The sequence below is a fragment of the Scyliorhinus canicula genome, chromosome 3, assembly GCF_902713615.1.
Source record: "Scyliorhinus canicula chromosome 3, sScyCan1.1, whole genome shotgun sequence".
NCBI classification, from domain to species: Eukaryota; Metazoa; Chordata; class Chondrichthyes; order Carcharhiniformes; family Scyliorhinidae; genus Scyliorhinus; species Scyliorhinus canicula.
In genome coordinates, this window is record NC_052148.1 from 134,940,971 (window position 1) to 134,958,478 (window position 17,508).

A 17,508-nucleotide genomic window follows, 5' to 3' on the forward strand; every position below is an offset into this window, starting at 1 on the left:
ACCATCGCTGAATCCCCCACTAGCAACATCCTGGGGTTACCACGAACTAGAAACTGAACTGGACCACGCGTGTAATACTATGACTACAAGAGCAGATCAAAGGCTGGGAACTCTCTGTAAATCGCCTCCTGACTCCGAAATCCTGTCCATCATCTACAAAGCACTGGTCAGAAGTGTAATAGAATACTGTCCACTTGCCTGGATGATTACAGCTCCAACACAAGCTCAACATCCAGGGCAAAGACACACACAGAACATAGAACAGTACAGCACAGAACAGGCCCTTCGGCCCTCTATGTTGTGCCGAGCAATGATCACCCTACTCAAACCCACGTATCCACCCTATACCCGTAACCCAACAATCCCCCCATTAACCTTGCACTACAGGCAATTTAGCATGGCCAATCCACCTAACCCGCACATCTTTGGACTGTGGGAGGAAACCGGAGCACCCGGAGGAAACCCACGCACACACGGGGAGGATGTGCAGACTCCACACAGACAGTGACCCAGCCGGGAATCGAACCTGGGACCCTGGAGCTGTGAAGCATTTATGCTAGCCACCATGCTACCGTGCTGCCCGCAAGTGGTACCACACAAGTGGTAACAGTGTACTATCTACAAGATGCACTGCAGCAACTCACCAAGGCTCCATCAACAGCACCTTCCAAACCTGTGACTTCTAACCACCTAGAAGGACAAGGGCAGCAGATGCATGGGAACACCACCACCTGCAACCTCTCCCCCGCCCAAAAGCCGCACGCCATCCTGGAGCTCCCTTCCTAGCAACACTGTAGGTATATCTACACCACGTGGATTGCAGCGGTTCAAGAAGGCAGCTCACTACTACTTTAGACACACAACGATGTGGGTGATTGTCAGTTGCCCTCTGAAATGGTCCAGAAAGCCACTCGGTTGCCAAGGACAATAAGGGATGCTGACCAAGCCAGCAACGCCTACATCCCGTGAAAGAATTAAAAAATATTATATCACCTAGCTAGTATCTTCAGTAAATACCCAGCAGTATCTATCGAGTGCTTTTTCGTTCCGTCTTCTTACTATATTGCATTTCAGTAAAGTAACTGAAATTTGGAGAGGTTAGATGACCTTTGCACTGATGGATTTTGAAAGAGATTAAAAGACTCAAGCTTTATGGAAGATTTATTGACAAATCACTGGGAGGAATGGGTTATACCCCCTACATTTAAAGAGGTCAGATATTCTGCAGTCTGAGGTATTGGTTTAAAAAAAAATTTAAGTACCCAATTCTATTTTTTCCAATTTAGCGTGGCCAGCACCTACCCAGCCCATCTTTTGGGCTGTGGGGGTGAGACCCACGCAGACTCGGGGGGACTGCAAGCTCCACATGGACAGTGACCTGGAGCCGGGATCAAACCTGAGTCCTTGACACTGTTGAGGCCACGATGCTAGCCACTGTGTCACCCTGTGAGATATTGGTTGTATTTGAAAATATATGCACTGACTGGTGCCATCTGATACTTTGCACTGCTTAACCTTTAGGAAAGTACAGTAAGAAGTCTTACTATAACAACAGGTTAAAGTCCAACAGGTTTGTTTCGAATCTCTAGCTTTCGGAGCGCAGCTCCATCATCAGGTGAGTGACTCACCCGATGAAGGAGCTGCGCTCAAAGTTAGTGATTCGAAACAAACCTGTTGGACTTTAACCTGGTGTTGTAAGACTTCTTACTGTGCTCACCCCAATCCAATGCCGGCATCTCCACATTTAGGAAAGTAGTAACACTTTTCGTTAATCACCTGTTTTTTTCTTTCCTCCCCTTTTGGCATCATTTCAAGATGAAGAGGATGATTTTATGCATAGCAGGAAGATGACACAAAAGTCCAGAGAAAATGGGAGCCACCCTGGAACCTCTGGCTCTGGAAGGTCTGCAGACACAAAATCACAGGCCAAATCCGCACATCCTAAACCAGCGAGTCCAGTAAAATTGACCTGCACGTCGGTGCTAGATTACTTTGGCACAAGCAGTGTGCAGAGATCGAATAAAAAGCTGGTGGCTAGCAAAAGGAAAGCAGTAAGGATTTCAAAATATATACATTTATATATATATATGTATGTGCATGTTTACAATCCTTGTCTTTGTCATTTAACTTTGGTTCTATTGGGAACTGTGTTCTTTGAACAAAGTGCAACTGTGTAGATTATTACGTTTTGTAAGGGACTATCCTCCATATTAGACTTTTCACAAGAGTATAACTCTGTACACCTTTTTCTCCCCCCCGTACAGTTGTTTACCTTTGTGAAGGCAGCCGCGATTTGTATGCTTATGAAATTTTAAATCGCTGTCTTCCATGTCCCTCCCTCTTTATTTTCCTCTCCTGAAACTTTGACCCTTTCTGGTAGCCATTCTTCACGTGAGCTAAGATACTGCATTTTAAGGGGCTATTTGGCTGTGCAAGACATCTCATCTGGGTATCTGGATGGGGGAATCTTCAGCTACAGCGTTTTCCTGTCTCCCTTCCCTGTTCTTGGGGTGCTGAAGCTAATTATAACCCTGAGGTCACCTGATGCAGAATCAGTTGGGTTTTGAACCACACCCCTGGGCTGGCTTCACTCACCTGCACCCTTGGTTTATACCCTGGTGACGGTGATTGATGTATATGTCCGGAATTCTAAAGTCAATATAACTCATTCCACGGTGGAAGTAAGCTCACTCAACAGAGACTGGGAATTGAATCTGGGACCACTTTATATAGATTAGTCATCCACTTGATCATTAAAGGAGTTGAACCTTTAGTAAGTCATTGCCTCTGAGCTAGTCATACCAGGCACCTTCCAGTTTCAAGGCTTGGCCTGTGTGGAATAGCTGACCTCAGCTAACGTATCAGTAGAGGAGCTGCAATTAATTGCAACATCTTTGAATTGGGGAAAGCAAAATTTTAAAATATATATTTTAATTCTCCTTTTTCACATTTTCATCAAATTTACACCTGCCAACAGATAATTAACAGTAACAAGTACAATGGCAATCCCCTGGCCAACAATCCATTTATCCCACCCACCAAACACCAAAGGAAAATAATCAGGAATCCACCATCAACTCTTACATAATCACCAATAACTTATACATTCCAACACCCCCCTCCAATTCTTGAAAATGCATAATAAACAAAGCCCGTGAGTTGTAGAACCCTTCCATCCTTCCCCTCAACTTGAACTTCACTTTCTCGAACATTAAGAACTTCAACAGGTCCCCCCGCCACGCCAGGACACAAGGTGGAGAAGCTGACCTCTACCCAAACAGGACCCACCTTCATATGATCAGTGACGCACAGGCTAAAATATCTGCCACTGCACCCACTTCCAATCCTGGCCGATCCAACACCCCGAATATGGCTTCCAAGGGACCTGGTTCGAGTCTCGTGCTCAAAGAGCAGGCTCATCCTCCGGTGCGCTTGAAATATCACCTTCAGCTGTATCAGCCCCAACCTCGCGCACAAAGTTGAAGCACCTTACACCACAGCCCCTCCTCCATACACTCCCCCAAATCTACCTCCCACTTTGCCTTAATCCCCTCCAGTGATACCTTATCTTCTTCCAGAATTACCCCATAAATCGCCAATACCACCCCCTCCCCCATTCCCCCTGTTGTCAGTACCCCTTCCAACAATGTGGGGGCCGGCGCCACCGGAAAGCCCTGTATCTCCTTCCTAGCAAAATCTTGGACCTGCATATATATTTAAACATCTCCCCCTGGCCCATCCCATATTTCGCCCCCAGCTCCTCAAGCCTTGCAAACCGACCCCCCAGAAACAAATCTTTTAATACCCTAACTCCCCTCTCCTCCCACCTCTGAAAATTCCCATCTCACCTGTCTCAAATCTATGGTTCCCCCAAATCGGCATTTCCCTTTACCCCGCCCACAACCTAAAGTGCTGGCACAACTGCCTCCAGATCTTCAATGTCGCCACCACCACCGGACTCTCCGCGTACCTCCCTGGGGCCATCTGGAGTGGCGCTGTTGCCAAAGTTCTGAATCCCGACCCCCTGCACAGACTCTCCTCCATTCTAACCCACTGGGAGCCCCCCTCCCCACCAATCCCAGCTCCTCACCTTCTCAGCATTCCATGCCCAGTAATAATACAGTAAATTCGGAAGACCCAACCCTCCTGACTGCTGTCCTTGTTACTACAGCACCTGCCTAATCCTAGCCCCCCCCCCCCCAATTAAACGAGGTAATTATCTTTTCCACTTCCTTAAAAAATGACTTTGACAAAAAGATCGGCAGGCACTGGAAAATGAACAAAAACCACGGCAGCACATTGGGGAAAGCAAAATTGGTTGTGGTTGCTAAAGGTGCACATGTATGAAGCCAAGACCTGGGTCTGTCCTGAAGACCCACAGTTGCATACCCAGGTGATATGTACTGCTGAGGCTCATATGTCCAGTTGGGTGAAGAAATTAGTTAGTGAATGCTGTGTGGAACAATGGACCAGTAAGAGTCAACAACTTTGAGAAAAAAAACTTTAACTGTATTCTTCTCATCTTAGCCTTCAGGCAATGTCGATTCCATGATAGATGATGAGGAACTAGCTCGGCAGCTACAGCTTGATGAGGACGCTGAGGTAATAGAAGGCGAAGAAGTACTGTACAGTTAAAGAGAATTCCAAGTGGTTTCTTTTTGATGCAATGTCTTGTCTTCTGAAATTAATCCACTTTTATGTGCAGTCAATGCAAGTACCAATGTGAATGTTTACTCTTGTTGCCAAGAAATGCTTGGTGATTTGCTTGAATTTTGAGTTAACTGGATGAATGTTAACCTTGTGTTTGTTGCTTATTTAGCTTAAATGTTCCTAGAAAGATTTGAAAGTATTCTGAAATGTGGAACTTCTGCGCTCCCTGCATGGTGGCAGATAAGGCCTCGATCAGAATCAACCCTCCAGCACAGTACCTGTGCCAGCACATTTGTTTTGCTTTGGCATAGCTATTCTCATTGGCTGAGGCAACCCCATTCTCTTGCCAACTGGCATCTGGCAGCGATGGTTTATCTGTCGTCACCCATTTTCTCTGGATTGTGCCATTCTTTTCATATCACCTTTGCTTGCAGGTCTGCCTTGCAAATCATTGTCCCCTAGTTGATTGTGACACCTAATATATACCAGTAACTTTGTTTGCTTCACTCGTTATGTGGGGAAAATATTTGCAAATAATCTCACAACTCTGTAATAATTATGTTTTTTTTTGTCTATTTATAAAAAAAAATCTTAACTATCTCTTTCAGCTCGAGAGGCAGCTCCATGAGGATGAGAACTTTGCGAAAACATTGGCCATGTTGGATGAGTTGCCAAAAAGCAAAAAGGTAACTTTTGAAAATAAATCACCATTTTCAGGTAAAGCAATGAAACGGACTTTGAAACGAATTATACTATTCAGTGACTTTGTATTTCGCTATGGTCTTCACTTGAAAATGCCTAATTTGCAACTAGTAGCAAAACGGTGGCATTTTGAAATCTTGGGCAACGCCTTATGCAAGGAATGTATTTGTGCGTTTAACTGTGTACCATTTTTGATGTGGAAGAAATGAATGAACTTAGTTTCTTAAAATATGGGAAAGCGGCCAGGAAGTCTGATTCCAACATAAGGTCAGATGCGGGCATGTTTGCTGGTGATTACACAATGTTCTGTACCATTTGCGACACCTCAGACACTAGCAGTCCATGTGCAAAGCACCAAGACCTGCAGAATATTCAGGCTTGGGCTGACTAGTGACGAGTAACATTCTCGCCACGTAAGTGGCAGGCGATGACCATCTCCAATAAGAGAGAATCAAACAATCGCCCCATGAAATTCATTGGCATTACAATCACTGAATATCCCGCTATCAGCATTCTGGTGGTTACCATTGACCACAAACTGAACTGGACTAGCCATATAAATACTGTGGCTACAACAGCAGGTCAGAGGCTAGGAATCTTGCGGTGAGTAACTCTCCTCCTGACTCCCCAAAGCCTGTCCACCACCTACATGGCACAAGTCAGGAGTGTGATGGAATATTCCCCGCTTCCCTGGACAACACTCAAGAATCTCAACACCATCTAGGACAAAGCAGCCCGCTTGATTGGCACCCTTCCACAAGCATTCACTCCCTTCATCACCAATGCACAGTAGCAGAGGTGCGTACCATCTATAAGGTGCACTGCAGGAACTCACTAAGGCTCCCTAGGCAGCACCTATCAAACCAAAGACTACTGCCAACTAGAAGAACAAGGGCAACAGATGCACAGGAGCACCACTGCCTGGAGGTTCCCCTCCAAGTCACTCACCATCGTGACTTGGAAATATATTGCTGTTCCTTCACTATTGCTGGTCAAAATTCTGGAACTCCCTCCTTAACAGCACTGTGGGTGTATCTACACCACATGGACTGCAGTGGTTCAAAAAAGTTCACCACCAGCTTCTTAAGGGCAATTAGGGACGGGCAACAAATGCTGGCCTAGCCACCAAAGCCCACATCCCATAAAAAATGAATTTTTAAAAAATAGCTCACCTGTGGGCTTTTCAAGCCTGATCTAATGTGACGGGTTTTGGATCACTTTTATCAATTTCGTCATTCATGATGTCCCGGAGAATTAAATCTCCAGAGCAAATTTCATTGAGCTTGTGACCCTGTGAAAGTCTGTTCATTTGTTCATGGGGACTTGAACACGTGTGTTTCTCATTGAGGTAAGAGTGCTAGTGCTCTGTCAATGTTGACACTATTTAGCCATGGTGGCCCAGTGGCTAGAAAGGATAAAAATAAAAGTCTAAATTTCTATTGCTGAACACTGTCCAGATGTTGGTTGTGTTTGATGACGTATGTTTTGCTGCGACACCCTCCAAAAGTGAATAGGCTTGTACAAGTAGAACAGTAGCTCAATGAGAAATGTAAACATCAGGTCAGCAGATGTGAAGCTTAAAAAGTGGAGCCAGGCCCTTTTGGAACCTTTTATGTTATTGGATTGCAAAAGCAGTATTTGTTTTAAAAATAATTGTATTTTATTCCAATCCTTTTCAGGCACGCACTGATTCTGACGGTCAGGAACTATCTTTTTCCTTGGTTGTAAAGGCTGAACCCCGAAAAACAGATGAACAGGCAACGGAACATTCTGGTAAATGAACACTTAAATAAAAATGTGGTTATCCACTTTCCAGAGTCCTCAAGGTCGCATGCTAAACGTTCCACAGAATTCTAAGCCTAAGCTGCCGGTCGGCCATTTGATTTTGGATCATATTGTTGGAAATCTTAATACTGGGATAATGCTAAGGTGTTTCCTCCTTTTTTATTGGTTTCTAGCTAACCTTTAAGTATTGTAATTGGAAGTGAGGTCAAGAAATCTTAAATTGATGATAACGATTTAAAAAGTAGATTTTTAAAAAATCTCCACCATTTGAGGCTCGGTGTAGTAAGTATTGAACAGATCACACCACTGAAGTGTTTAAAAGGAAGGAAAGCTGTCTGGACAAAATTTAGTTGACAGATATAAAATAAAAAGTTAAGCAATGGATATTTGTTGGTCTGGAGAAACGTTTGGAATCCAAGGAGAATCCAGGCACTCTTTCCCACGGTGGAGGGGTCAGACATCAGGGGGCATAGGTTTAAGGTCCATGGGGCAAAGTTTAGAGGAGATGTGTAAGGCAAGTTTTTTTTTTACACCGAGTGTGGTGAGTGCCTGGAAAATGTTGCCAGGGGAGGTTGTGGAAACAGATACATTAACAGCGTTCAAAAGGCATCTCGACAAACACATGGATAGGATGGGTATAATAATCTTTTTAAAAATTCTTAGTGTCACAAGTAGGCTTACATTAACACTGCAATGAAGTTACTGTGAAAAGTCCCTAGTTGCCACATTCCGACGCCTGTTCGGGTACACTGAGGGAGAATTCTGAAATCAAACAGAAAATGCTGGAAAATCTCAGCAGGTCTGGCAGCATCTGTAGGGAGCGAAAAGAGCTAACGTTTCAAGTCCAGTTGACCCTTTGTCAAAGCTGAGAATTCAGAATGTCCAAATACCTAACAGCAAGACTTTCGGGACTTGTGGGACGAAACCGGAGCACCCGGAGGAAACCCACGCAGACACAGGGAGAACGTGCAGACTCTGCACAGACAGTGACCCAAGCCAGAAATCGAACCTGGGACCCTGGTGCTATGAAGCAACAGTGTTAATCACTGCTACCATAGAGGGATACGGTACAAGGAAGGCTGAGGGTTTTGCCAAGAGGTGGTATCATGACCGGTACAGGCTTGGAGGGCCGAAGGGCCTGTTCCAGTGCTGTATTGTTCTTTGTTCTTGGTATGTACAGATGATTTGAACTTGGACAGGCACCATGATGCTGAAATTCTGTTGATGGCGCAAAAGTAGGGGCTTTGACAAATCTTTAAAATAAAACTTCTGGAAGACACAGGTTAGGAGATTGCAAAAACAGGTAGAAGGTGCAATTTAATGAGGGGAAGGGTGAGACAACGGGAGGAAATGCAAAGAATGGGAGTACGCCATGGGATTGAGTGTTGGTGTTAATTTCTTAAATGTTTGAAGGGAAGTAGCGGAGTCTGTTAAAAGAATTGCAAGTTTAATAAATAGAGTACCGGAATTAAACCGGTAACAATAGATTTTTACCAAGCGTTCGCTAGACCATTGTGTATGTTTATGTCCAGCATACCATTATGGATAAGGCATTAAAGCCATAAGCTGTACATTCACCAGGAAGATCCCAGGATAAGAAACTGTAGTTGTGAGGACACCCTAGGGCTCTGTCCACTGAAGTAGCAAAAACCCAGAGGAGATTGAGTTTTTTTTAAATTACAAAATTATAGAATCAAAGGAAAATATAAAGGTTGGGGTGGGTTGGGATTGTCCATGAAACACTACCCTGGATGGGGATAGGTGGACAACGGGTGAGGGGTCTTTGTGTTCTTGCATCAGTCACTAGTTATCCCATGAATGCATGCTCATTTTAGGAAAATATACATGTCCATGGCAATTCTCATTTCTGCTCTCTTATTTAAAAAATACATTAAATAAATGTGTGCATTTTGTCACTGAAATTGAAGAACACAAGAAACGGTAGAACATATGACCCCATCATGCCTGCTCTTCCATTCAACATGAGCATGTCTGCCTTCAGGTTTCAATTCCATTTTCCTGCCTGCTCCCCATATCGCTTAATTCCCCAAGAGACTAAAAATCTTGCCTATTCCAGCCTTGAATGTATTCAATGATGGAATATCCACAACCCTCTGTGGTAGAAAATTCCAAAGATTCACAACCCTTTTGAGTGAAGCAATTTTTTTATCATCTCAGTCATAAGAGGTCGACAACACAGAAAAAGCTCTTTGGCCCACCGTGTCTGTGCCGGTCAAAAACATCCACACAACTCTTCTAATCCCATTTTCCATCACTTTCCGTAACCTTGTATGCCTCGTCATCGTAAGTGCACATCTAAATACGTCTTAAATGAAGGATTGTGCCTCCACCACCCTTTCAGGCGTTGAGATCGAGACTCCCACCACCCTCTGAATGAAAACGTTTTTTCTCTCATCCCCGTTCAACCTCCTGCCCCTTACTGTAAAGCTATGCCCGCTGGTCATTGATCCCTCCACCAAAGGGAAAAGTTTATTTCTGTCTTATCTATGCCCCTTATCATTTTATACATCTCAATCATGTCCCTCCCACCCCCACTCCCCTTCCGTGTTCTCTGCTCCAAGGAAAACGGCCCTAGTCTATCCAATCTCTCCATGACTCAAACTCTCCAGCCTAGGCAGCATCCTGGTAAATCTGCTCTGCACCGTTCCAGTGTTATCACATTCCTCCTATAACGTGGATTCCAGAACTGCACACAATACTCTAGCTGTGGCCTAATCAACATTTTATACTGTTCCGGCATAACCTCCCTGCTTTTAAACTCTTATGACTCGGTTAATAAAGGCAAATATACCATATGTCTTAACCACTTTATCAACCTGCCCTGCTACCTTGAGGGACGGTGTACATGTACACCAAGGTCCCTTTGATCCTCTGTGATTCCCAGGGTCCCGCTGTCCATCATGTGTTCCCTTACCTTGTGTATCCTGCCCGAGTGCATCATCTCACACTTATCCGGATTGAATTCCATGTGCCATTGATCTGCCATCTGACCAGCCTGTCCATATTCTCCTCACTATTTACCATCCCACCAATTTTCATATCACCCCCAAACGTACTGATCAACTCGCCTACATTCAATTCTAAGTCATTTATATAAACCACAAATAGCAAGGGCCCAACGCTGATTTCCTGCGGGACCCCAATGGACACAGGTTTCCAATTAGAAACACACCCCTTGATCGTTGCCCTCTGCTGCCTGCCACTCAGCAAATTCTGGGTCCAATTTGCCAAATTTCCTTGGATCCCATGGGCTCTTGCCTCTGCTAAAAGAAGCCATGCTGAAGTCCCAAGTAGACTACATCAAATGCATTGCCCTTATCTACACACTTGGTCACCTCTCCAAAGAATTCGGTCAAGTTGGTCAGTTATGATCTCCCCATAACCAAAACATGCGGACTGTTGGCTAATCCCTGTCTCTCTAAATGCAGATTAATTCTGTCTAAATGTTTGACACTTTATCCTGGGACTGTGCCCCGTATTTTAGATTCCTCGAACAGCGGAAACAATCTCTGGATCTATCTTATCAAGTCCCTTTTGTAGGTTTCAATGATATTGAATCTCATTCTTCTAAATTCCAGAGCATATAAACCCAATTTACTCAGCCTCTCATCATAGAACAACCCCATCTTCCCAGGGACCAATTTAGTGAAGCTTCACTGCACCACCTCCTGTGCAAGAATATCCTTTGTTAAATATGGAGATCAAAACTGCACATAGTATTCTTGATGTGGTCTTCCCAAAACCCATAGAATTGGAGCAAGACTTTTGTATTGTTGGACTCCAAAAGGCCAACATTCCATTTGCCACCCTAATCATGTTAACTTTCTGCATTTGTCCTATCAGCAGACCCAAGTTTCTTTGAACAACAACATTCAACAAGTTTCTCCTCGTTTAAAAAAAATTAATCTGCTTTACTAATCTTCTGACCAAAGTGAATAACTTCACGTTTCTCTATATTGTTGCCCACCCAGTTAGCAGAACTCGATCACTTAGCCTCTTGGTCTTCCCACAGCTTATTCATGCATTACTCCGTGTCTCTTCATCTAAGTTATGAATATAGATTGTAAATAGCTGAGATCCCAGCAGTGATCCATGCGGTACTCCACTATTCACTGCCTGCCAACTTGAAAAAAAATCCCATTTATGCCCATTCTTTACTTTCTATCCATTAACCAATGCTTTTAGTTCACTGATACACTATCCATTAATACATTACCACCACTCCATGAGCCCTTACCTTGCCTATTAACCATTTGTGTAGCACCATATCGAATGCCCTTTGAAAATCCAGGTGTACTGCATCTACTGGTTCCCCTTTATCTTCCCTACTAGTTACATTTTAAACTCTTGAACTTTTCTTCAGTAAAAGCATGTCATACTATGTTTTTCTAAGTGCATTCAGGCTTCCTTAATGATAGATTTCAACAACTGATGTTAGGCTAACTGGCCTGAGGTTTATTGTTCTCTCTTTTCATAAAAAGTGTTGTAACACTTTCCACTTTCCAACCTAGTGGGACTATTCCCAAATCTAAGGAATTTTGGAAAATCATAGCTCGCACATCCACTACCGTTGCAGCTATCTCTTTTAGAGCCCTAGGGAGTAGGCCATCAGGTCCTGGGAATTTGTCAGATTTTAGACCTTTTATGTTTTTTCCAATATTTTTTCTCTGCTATTAATTTCCTCACTCTTTTTAACCGCCTGTTTCTGATCTGAAACGTGTGTCTTTTACTGTGAAAACAGATTCATCCAACTTTTTTAGTGGCCTTTGATGGCTTCTAAAACACTCCCAAATCTGCAGATTTGCTGCTGTTTTTGTTTTTTTGCAACATTGTAACCTTTTAATCTAATACTATCCTTAACTTCCCGAGTGAGCCGCTTTCTTGCTGAGCTTTTGTGTTTCAATGGAATGTATTTTTGTTGAATATTTTGAAAGGTTAAGTCACATTTTAAAGCACTCTTGCTCCTGGTTGAGTTCTGTAAAATTGATGGAACCATCTGAAATAATAAAGGCAGCAAATAAGCTTTTTCTTTAAAAATGAACTCTGCTAGGGAACTTGGAATTCCACAGCTCTTTGCTTTGGCAATCCAAAACTAATTTTAACTGCCCTGTTAAATAAATAATTAATTCTGTTTTTTGTGGTGTAAATGTATATTTGTTCCCTGTGGAGTTCCATGATAAACTGAGTGTGCAGGAAGAGAAACTGGTTGGGTGCCCAGGAGCACTGGGAGCTTTACTCTTCAGTCATACTTGGGAAAGTTTACCATTAACACTGGACTCCTGACTGGTTCCATCCTCGCCTTCATGTGCAAATTAAAAAATACTTCATAAATCAATTTCTATTTTAATTTTCAGCTAAGATGTTGAGTGAAACTGACAGCAATATGAAAAACTGCACTGAAAAATCAGTAGGTAGCAAGTCACAGAGCATGAGGACTTTATCTCAACATTCATCTGAGTCTTCCAGTACTAAAGTGGAAAAGTCATTTAGTAAAACATCTCCAGTCAAAACGAGTACAAAACTGGCTGCTATGAAACGTAAAGGAGATTTGACACGAGTGAACGAGAATGGTCCGATCCGACCTGCCAGCGAGAAGAGAATTTCACCAAGGAAAGAGGAGAAAACCAGATCTTCAAAGAGTTCTCCAGAGAAACAAGAGAAAACTGTCTCTCCAAACAAAGGGGAAACTGTCTCTCCAAAAACAGAGAAAACGTCTCCAAACAAAGAGGACAAAATATCCCCAAATAAACCTGAGGTGAGAAGCATTTTGGTCACATTTGCTGTATTTCGGGTCAGATGCATGGTTGGTGACTTTAGGTTGCAGTTCCCTTCAGACAAAATGGGAAAGGAATATTTCCTGTTCAGAGTCCCCCCAATTCCATCCCACCTGTTGTCAATGTGGACAATGTTGTACTAATCTATTTTGCATACGGTAGCACAGTAGTTTTCACAGTTGCTTCACAGCTCCAGGGTCCCACGTTCGATTCCTGGCTTGGATTCCTATCTGTGCAGAGTCTGCACGTTCTCCCCTTGTCTGCGTGGGTTTCCTCTGGGTGCTCCGGTTTCCTCCCACAGTCCAAAGATGGGCCTCACGGTAGCATGGTGGTTAGCATCAATGCTTCACAGCTCCAGGGTCCCAGGTTCGATTCCTGGCTGGGTCACTGTCTGTGTGGAGTCTGCACGTCCTCCCCGTGTGTGCGTAGGTTTCTTCCGGGTGCTCCGGTTTCCTCCCACAGTCCAAAGATGTGCGGATTAGGTGGATTGGCCATGCTAAATTGCCCGTAGTGTAAGGTTAATGGGGCGATTGTTGGGTTACGGGTATACGGGTTACGTGGGTTTAAGTAGGGTGATCATTGCTCGGCACAACATCGAGGGCCGAAGGGCCTGTTCTGTGCTGTACTGTTCTATGTGCAGGTTTGGTGGATTGGCCATGATAAATTGCCATTCGTGTCCAGAAAGGATACATGGGGTTACTGGGTTATGGGGTTACGGGGATAGGGTGGAGGCGTGGGCTTAAATAGGGTGCTCTTTTCAAGAGTCGGTGCAGACTCTCTGTAAATTCTATGATTCTATGTCGATGGAAAGCAAACATATTCTTTTAACAATTAGAACCCAGCTCCTTTGGGCTAACCTCCATTACGTGCCAATCAGTAAGAGGAGTTGTATCTGTCCAGGATTGACTCTGATGGGTCATAGATATTGCATGGTTTGAGGGTAGAAGTGCTGGAAATCCTGGAATATATGCTAGTACATATTAGTACTAGATGAGTACTTTGAAGAGAAAATATTTAGATTTATCCTCACTTAACTAATAAAATGGGGCCAACTGGGTTTCTTGAGACTGAAAGAATGGAATCAGGTCAACTGCAGTATGAACACTTCACTAAATGTTGTTTTATTTTACAGTTAGGATAACTTGTCTTAATGTTAAGGGCTGGCTATATATAATTGATCCTACTTTGCAGTCTGCTGTTGAACACATTCAGCAGAAATGTATGCAGTTTAGATCAGAGTGGTTCTTCTGGGATAGCTTTGCATTTTGTAGGCAGCTGCTGAGAGCGCTGTTTGCATCTTTGTTTCTATAGTCCAACAACCCAGAGGATGCTGAAAAGAAGCGTCAGAATTACCTGGCCTATCGTAGCTTCCTGAATCGTGATGGACCTCGAGCTCTGGGGACTAAAGAAATCCCTCGGGTAAGTTGGTAGACATGTACAGAAGCAAGCAAACCAAATATATTTGTAGTTGTAAACAATATACAAGTTCATTTTCAAACTTCAATGGAAACTAATATCTTTGAAAGCCAATGTATGCTGTATTATTCTTTTATGGCTATTAGCATAATATATGAATTAGAAAGTTATTTAAAATTCATTGCATGGTTTTATGGTATGTCTCGTCCATATATATATATATATATATATATAATATTCAGCCAAAGTGGAAGGTTATTTTTAAAAGTATAACAATCATTTGCTCTACTGTTTTCTGCAGTTAGATTTGATTGTACTATTTGTGGTGGTACAACATATTTAAATTCATTATTATGCTGATTTAAACGTAATCAAAAGAGACTTGAGATTGAAGACAGGTTTATGGATTGAGCAGACAGATTCTCAGTGCCACAGTTCACAAACACAGCAGTTCACAAACACAGCTTTTGGGTTAACTTCAAGATTTTTTTGTTGAACACCTCCTCTCACTCCAGCCATAACTGCTGCGTTATCATATGCTTGACCACGACAGTCATTCATGGAAATTTTGTCGTCTTCCAATTTTCCCTGAATTTTATTTACCAGGCTGACTGCATCTTTCTTGTTGACTTGAAAAAATCCCAGAAATGTCTCCTTTATTTCTACTTTTCTGTTTCCATCAATATGAACGTAACGCAGAATTTCAGAAACCTGATCTTCATGGGCAATATCTGGAGTTGAATCCAGCATTATGCTAAAATATTTTGCGTCCTTAATTTCGGAAATTATATTTTTCTTGACAGTTTCACCAAGAAGATTGATTATTTCGTTTTGAATTCTGTTGGGCAAGTAGGTGACACTTTCTGGTTTCTCTTTCCCTCTCTGCAAGTGTTTTGCTAAGATGTCATCATATTTGGCCAAAAGTCTGATTGTTTAGCTAGAAAGTTTCCTGTATTTTCACTGACTGTCTCCCCTGGCTCTGATAACCCAGATATTCCTTCTCCTCGATGTCCACGATAGGCCAAATTCTGTTTTGCCAGAAAGGATATCACCTCGACAATCCGTTCAGTTATAGCTTTCCATCTTTTCTTTTCAGCAGACATTTGCTGTTGAAGTTCAGCATCTATCGTAGTTGAATGATGGAGTCGAACTACGAGGTTCAGGTATTCCCTCATGTGAGCTCTATGAGAAGGGCTTTTCTCATGGTCAGGTATTGTTGGATTTAATTTTCTCCAAGTGGAGAAACCGTCTTCCTTTCCAAAGTTTGACACAGACGACAAATGCTCCTTTGAAAACAAAAAGCAAACAAAACAGTAGCATGCATTCCGATATGGAGAGTATAACAACCATTTTCTCTCCACAATTTCTCCGTTTGTGGAAACTTTATCAAACCACTGTTTGGAAAATGATCTCCCATCCTTCTCAGCAAATGGACCACTTTTATTCTGATATCTTTCAGGGCCATGTTGTAATATTGTCATCTTCAAATGATCTGGAATCGGTTTCTTCAAACAGCTTATTTGCAAAAATATGCTAAAATCTTCTTTATTTTCTTCACATGTCACATCCTGACAACGAGACTGAGGAGAGAGAGTATTATGTTCTGACCGAGCTGAATCCGTATCAGAAAAATCCTTCTCTGCACCCACATCATCTTTTACTTCTCCAGGTTCTCCTACTTCTTCTTTACTTCTTTTTATCCATGCATCTAATGCCCCTCTTTGATGGGACTCTTCTTCGACTCTGGCCCTCTTTTTTTTCCTGTTCTGTGCTCCACTCGGTTGTACACGAAATACTCGTAACATTTCATTTTCTATCTCAAAAACCGTAAGACGCATGAGAAAATGGGAAGAAAATGGTAAACGATCGGTCAGTTGCAGACGGATAAACCATATTTCATTTCTTTGTTCCTTCGTATCAAATTATTTCACACTGATTCTCCACTGATAATTTTGTGCAATTTATATCATAGACTTGCAAATTAGTGGTATCTGTATTCGAATATTAGCATGTTAAGGAATAAATGTCTCCTATTCCAAGATTAAATGCCATAGCAGTCCTCCGATCATCCAGGCTTCACTCTTACTACATCCCACGTAAATATTTCATTAAATATCACCAAAAAACCTATAAAAAACGTAGTTGCACCCGTTCTAGAGCTATTCACTGACCTGAGTAGGTAAAAGAACTAATCTAGATGCACAAAAAGCTGAAGAAAAGACGAGTTATGACTCGAGGAAACGCAGGAACGAACAGCCACGTCTGCTTGTTGCTTTTGATGGTTGCACCACGTACATCATGCGCATGCGTGTGGGGGGATGGGGAGAAGCACCATTTTCTCTAGACAGAAAGGGTACACCATGTTAAAGGAATAAAGGGCTAACAACTGCCTCTGCAGTGTAGTGAGCCTCCAAAAATTGATTTATCACCGCTGAAATTTTAAAATTACTACCTTATTTCCTTCTCTGGGGCAGCACGGTGGCCTAGTGGTTAGCACAACCGCCTCACGGAACTGAGGTCCCAGGTTCGATCCCGGCTCTGGGTCACTGTCCGTGCGGAGTTTGCACATTCTCCCCGTGTCTGCGTGGGTTTCGCCCCCACAACCCAAAAAATGTGCAGAGTAGGTGGATTGGCCACCTCTGATTGGATGCCCCCATCCAATGGATGCCCGGGGCCAATGCACCGTCGGCCCCCCCCTCTGCACGCCACTGCTTGCAGTCTGGGAACACTTCAGCAGTCAAGGACATTCAGCCTCTGATTTTTGGGTAAGCATTCTCCAAGGTGGCCTTCAGGATGTGCGACAATGCAGAATTGGCGAGCAGAAACTGATAGCCAGATTCCACACACATGAGTATGGCCTCAACCGGGACCTTGGATTCACGTCTCATTATATTCACCCCCAACCGTCTGGCCTGGGCTTGCAAAATCTTACCAACTGTCCTGGCTTGAGACAATTCACACCTCTTTAACCTGTGATTATCCCTCTCTCCAGTCGCACCTGTAAAGACTTGATTACCTGCAAAGACGCGCGTTCAAAATATCATCTTGCATCATTGACTTTGTCTGTATGAGTTTGTGGAACCCAACTCTTCACTCACCTGATGAAGGAGCTGAGCTCCAAAATCTAGTGACTCCAAACAAACCTGTTGACTTTAACCTG

At 43.1% G+C, this 17,508-nt stretch overlaps 1 protein-coding gene across 1 annotated transcript in view; it reads left to right on the plus strand.

Moving 5' to 3' along the window:
• rfc1 (replication factor C (activator 1) 1) overlaps positions 1–17,508 on the plus strand; it is an 87,725-nt gene that overhangs the window by 26,970 nt on the left and 43,247 nt on the right. The window contains 6 exon segments of the mRNA XM_038791398.1: positions 1,816–2,051; positions 4,528–4,602; positions 5,259–5,336; positions 7,032–7,125; positions 12,513–12,913; positions 14,244–14,351. Of these exon segments, the coding sequence (XP_038647326.1) occupies positions 1,816–2,051; positions 4,528–4,602; positions 5,259–5,336; positions 7,032–7,125; positions 12,513–12,913; positions 14,244–14,351 (992 nt within the window).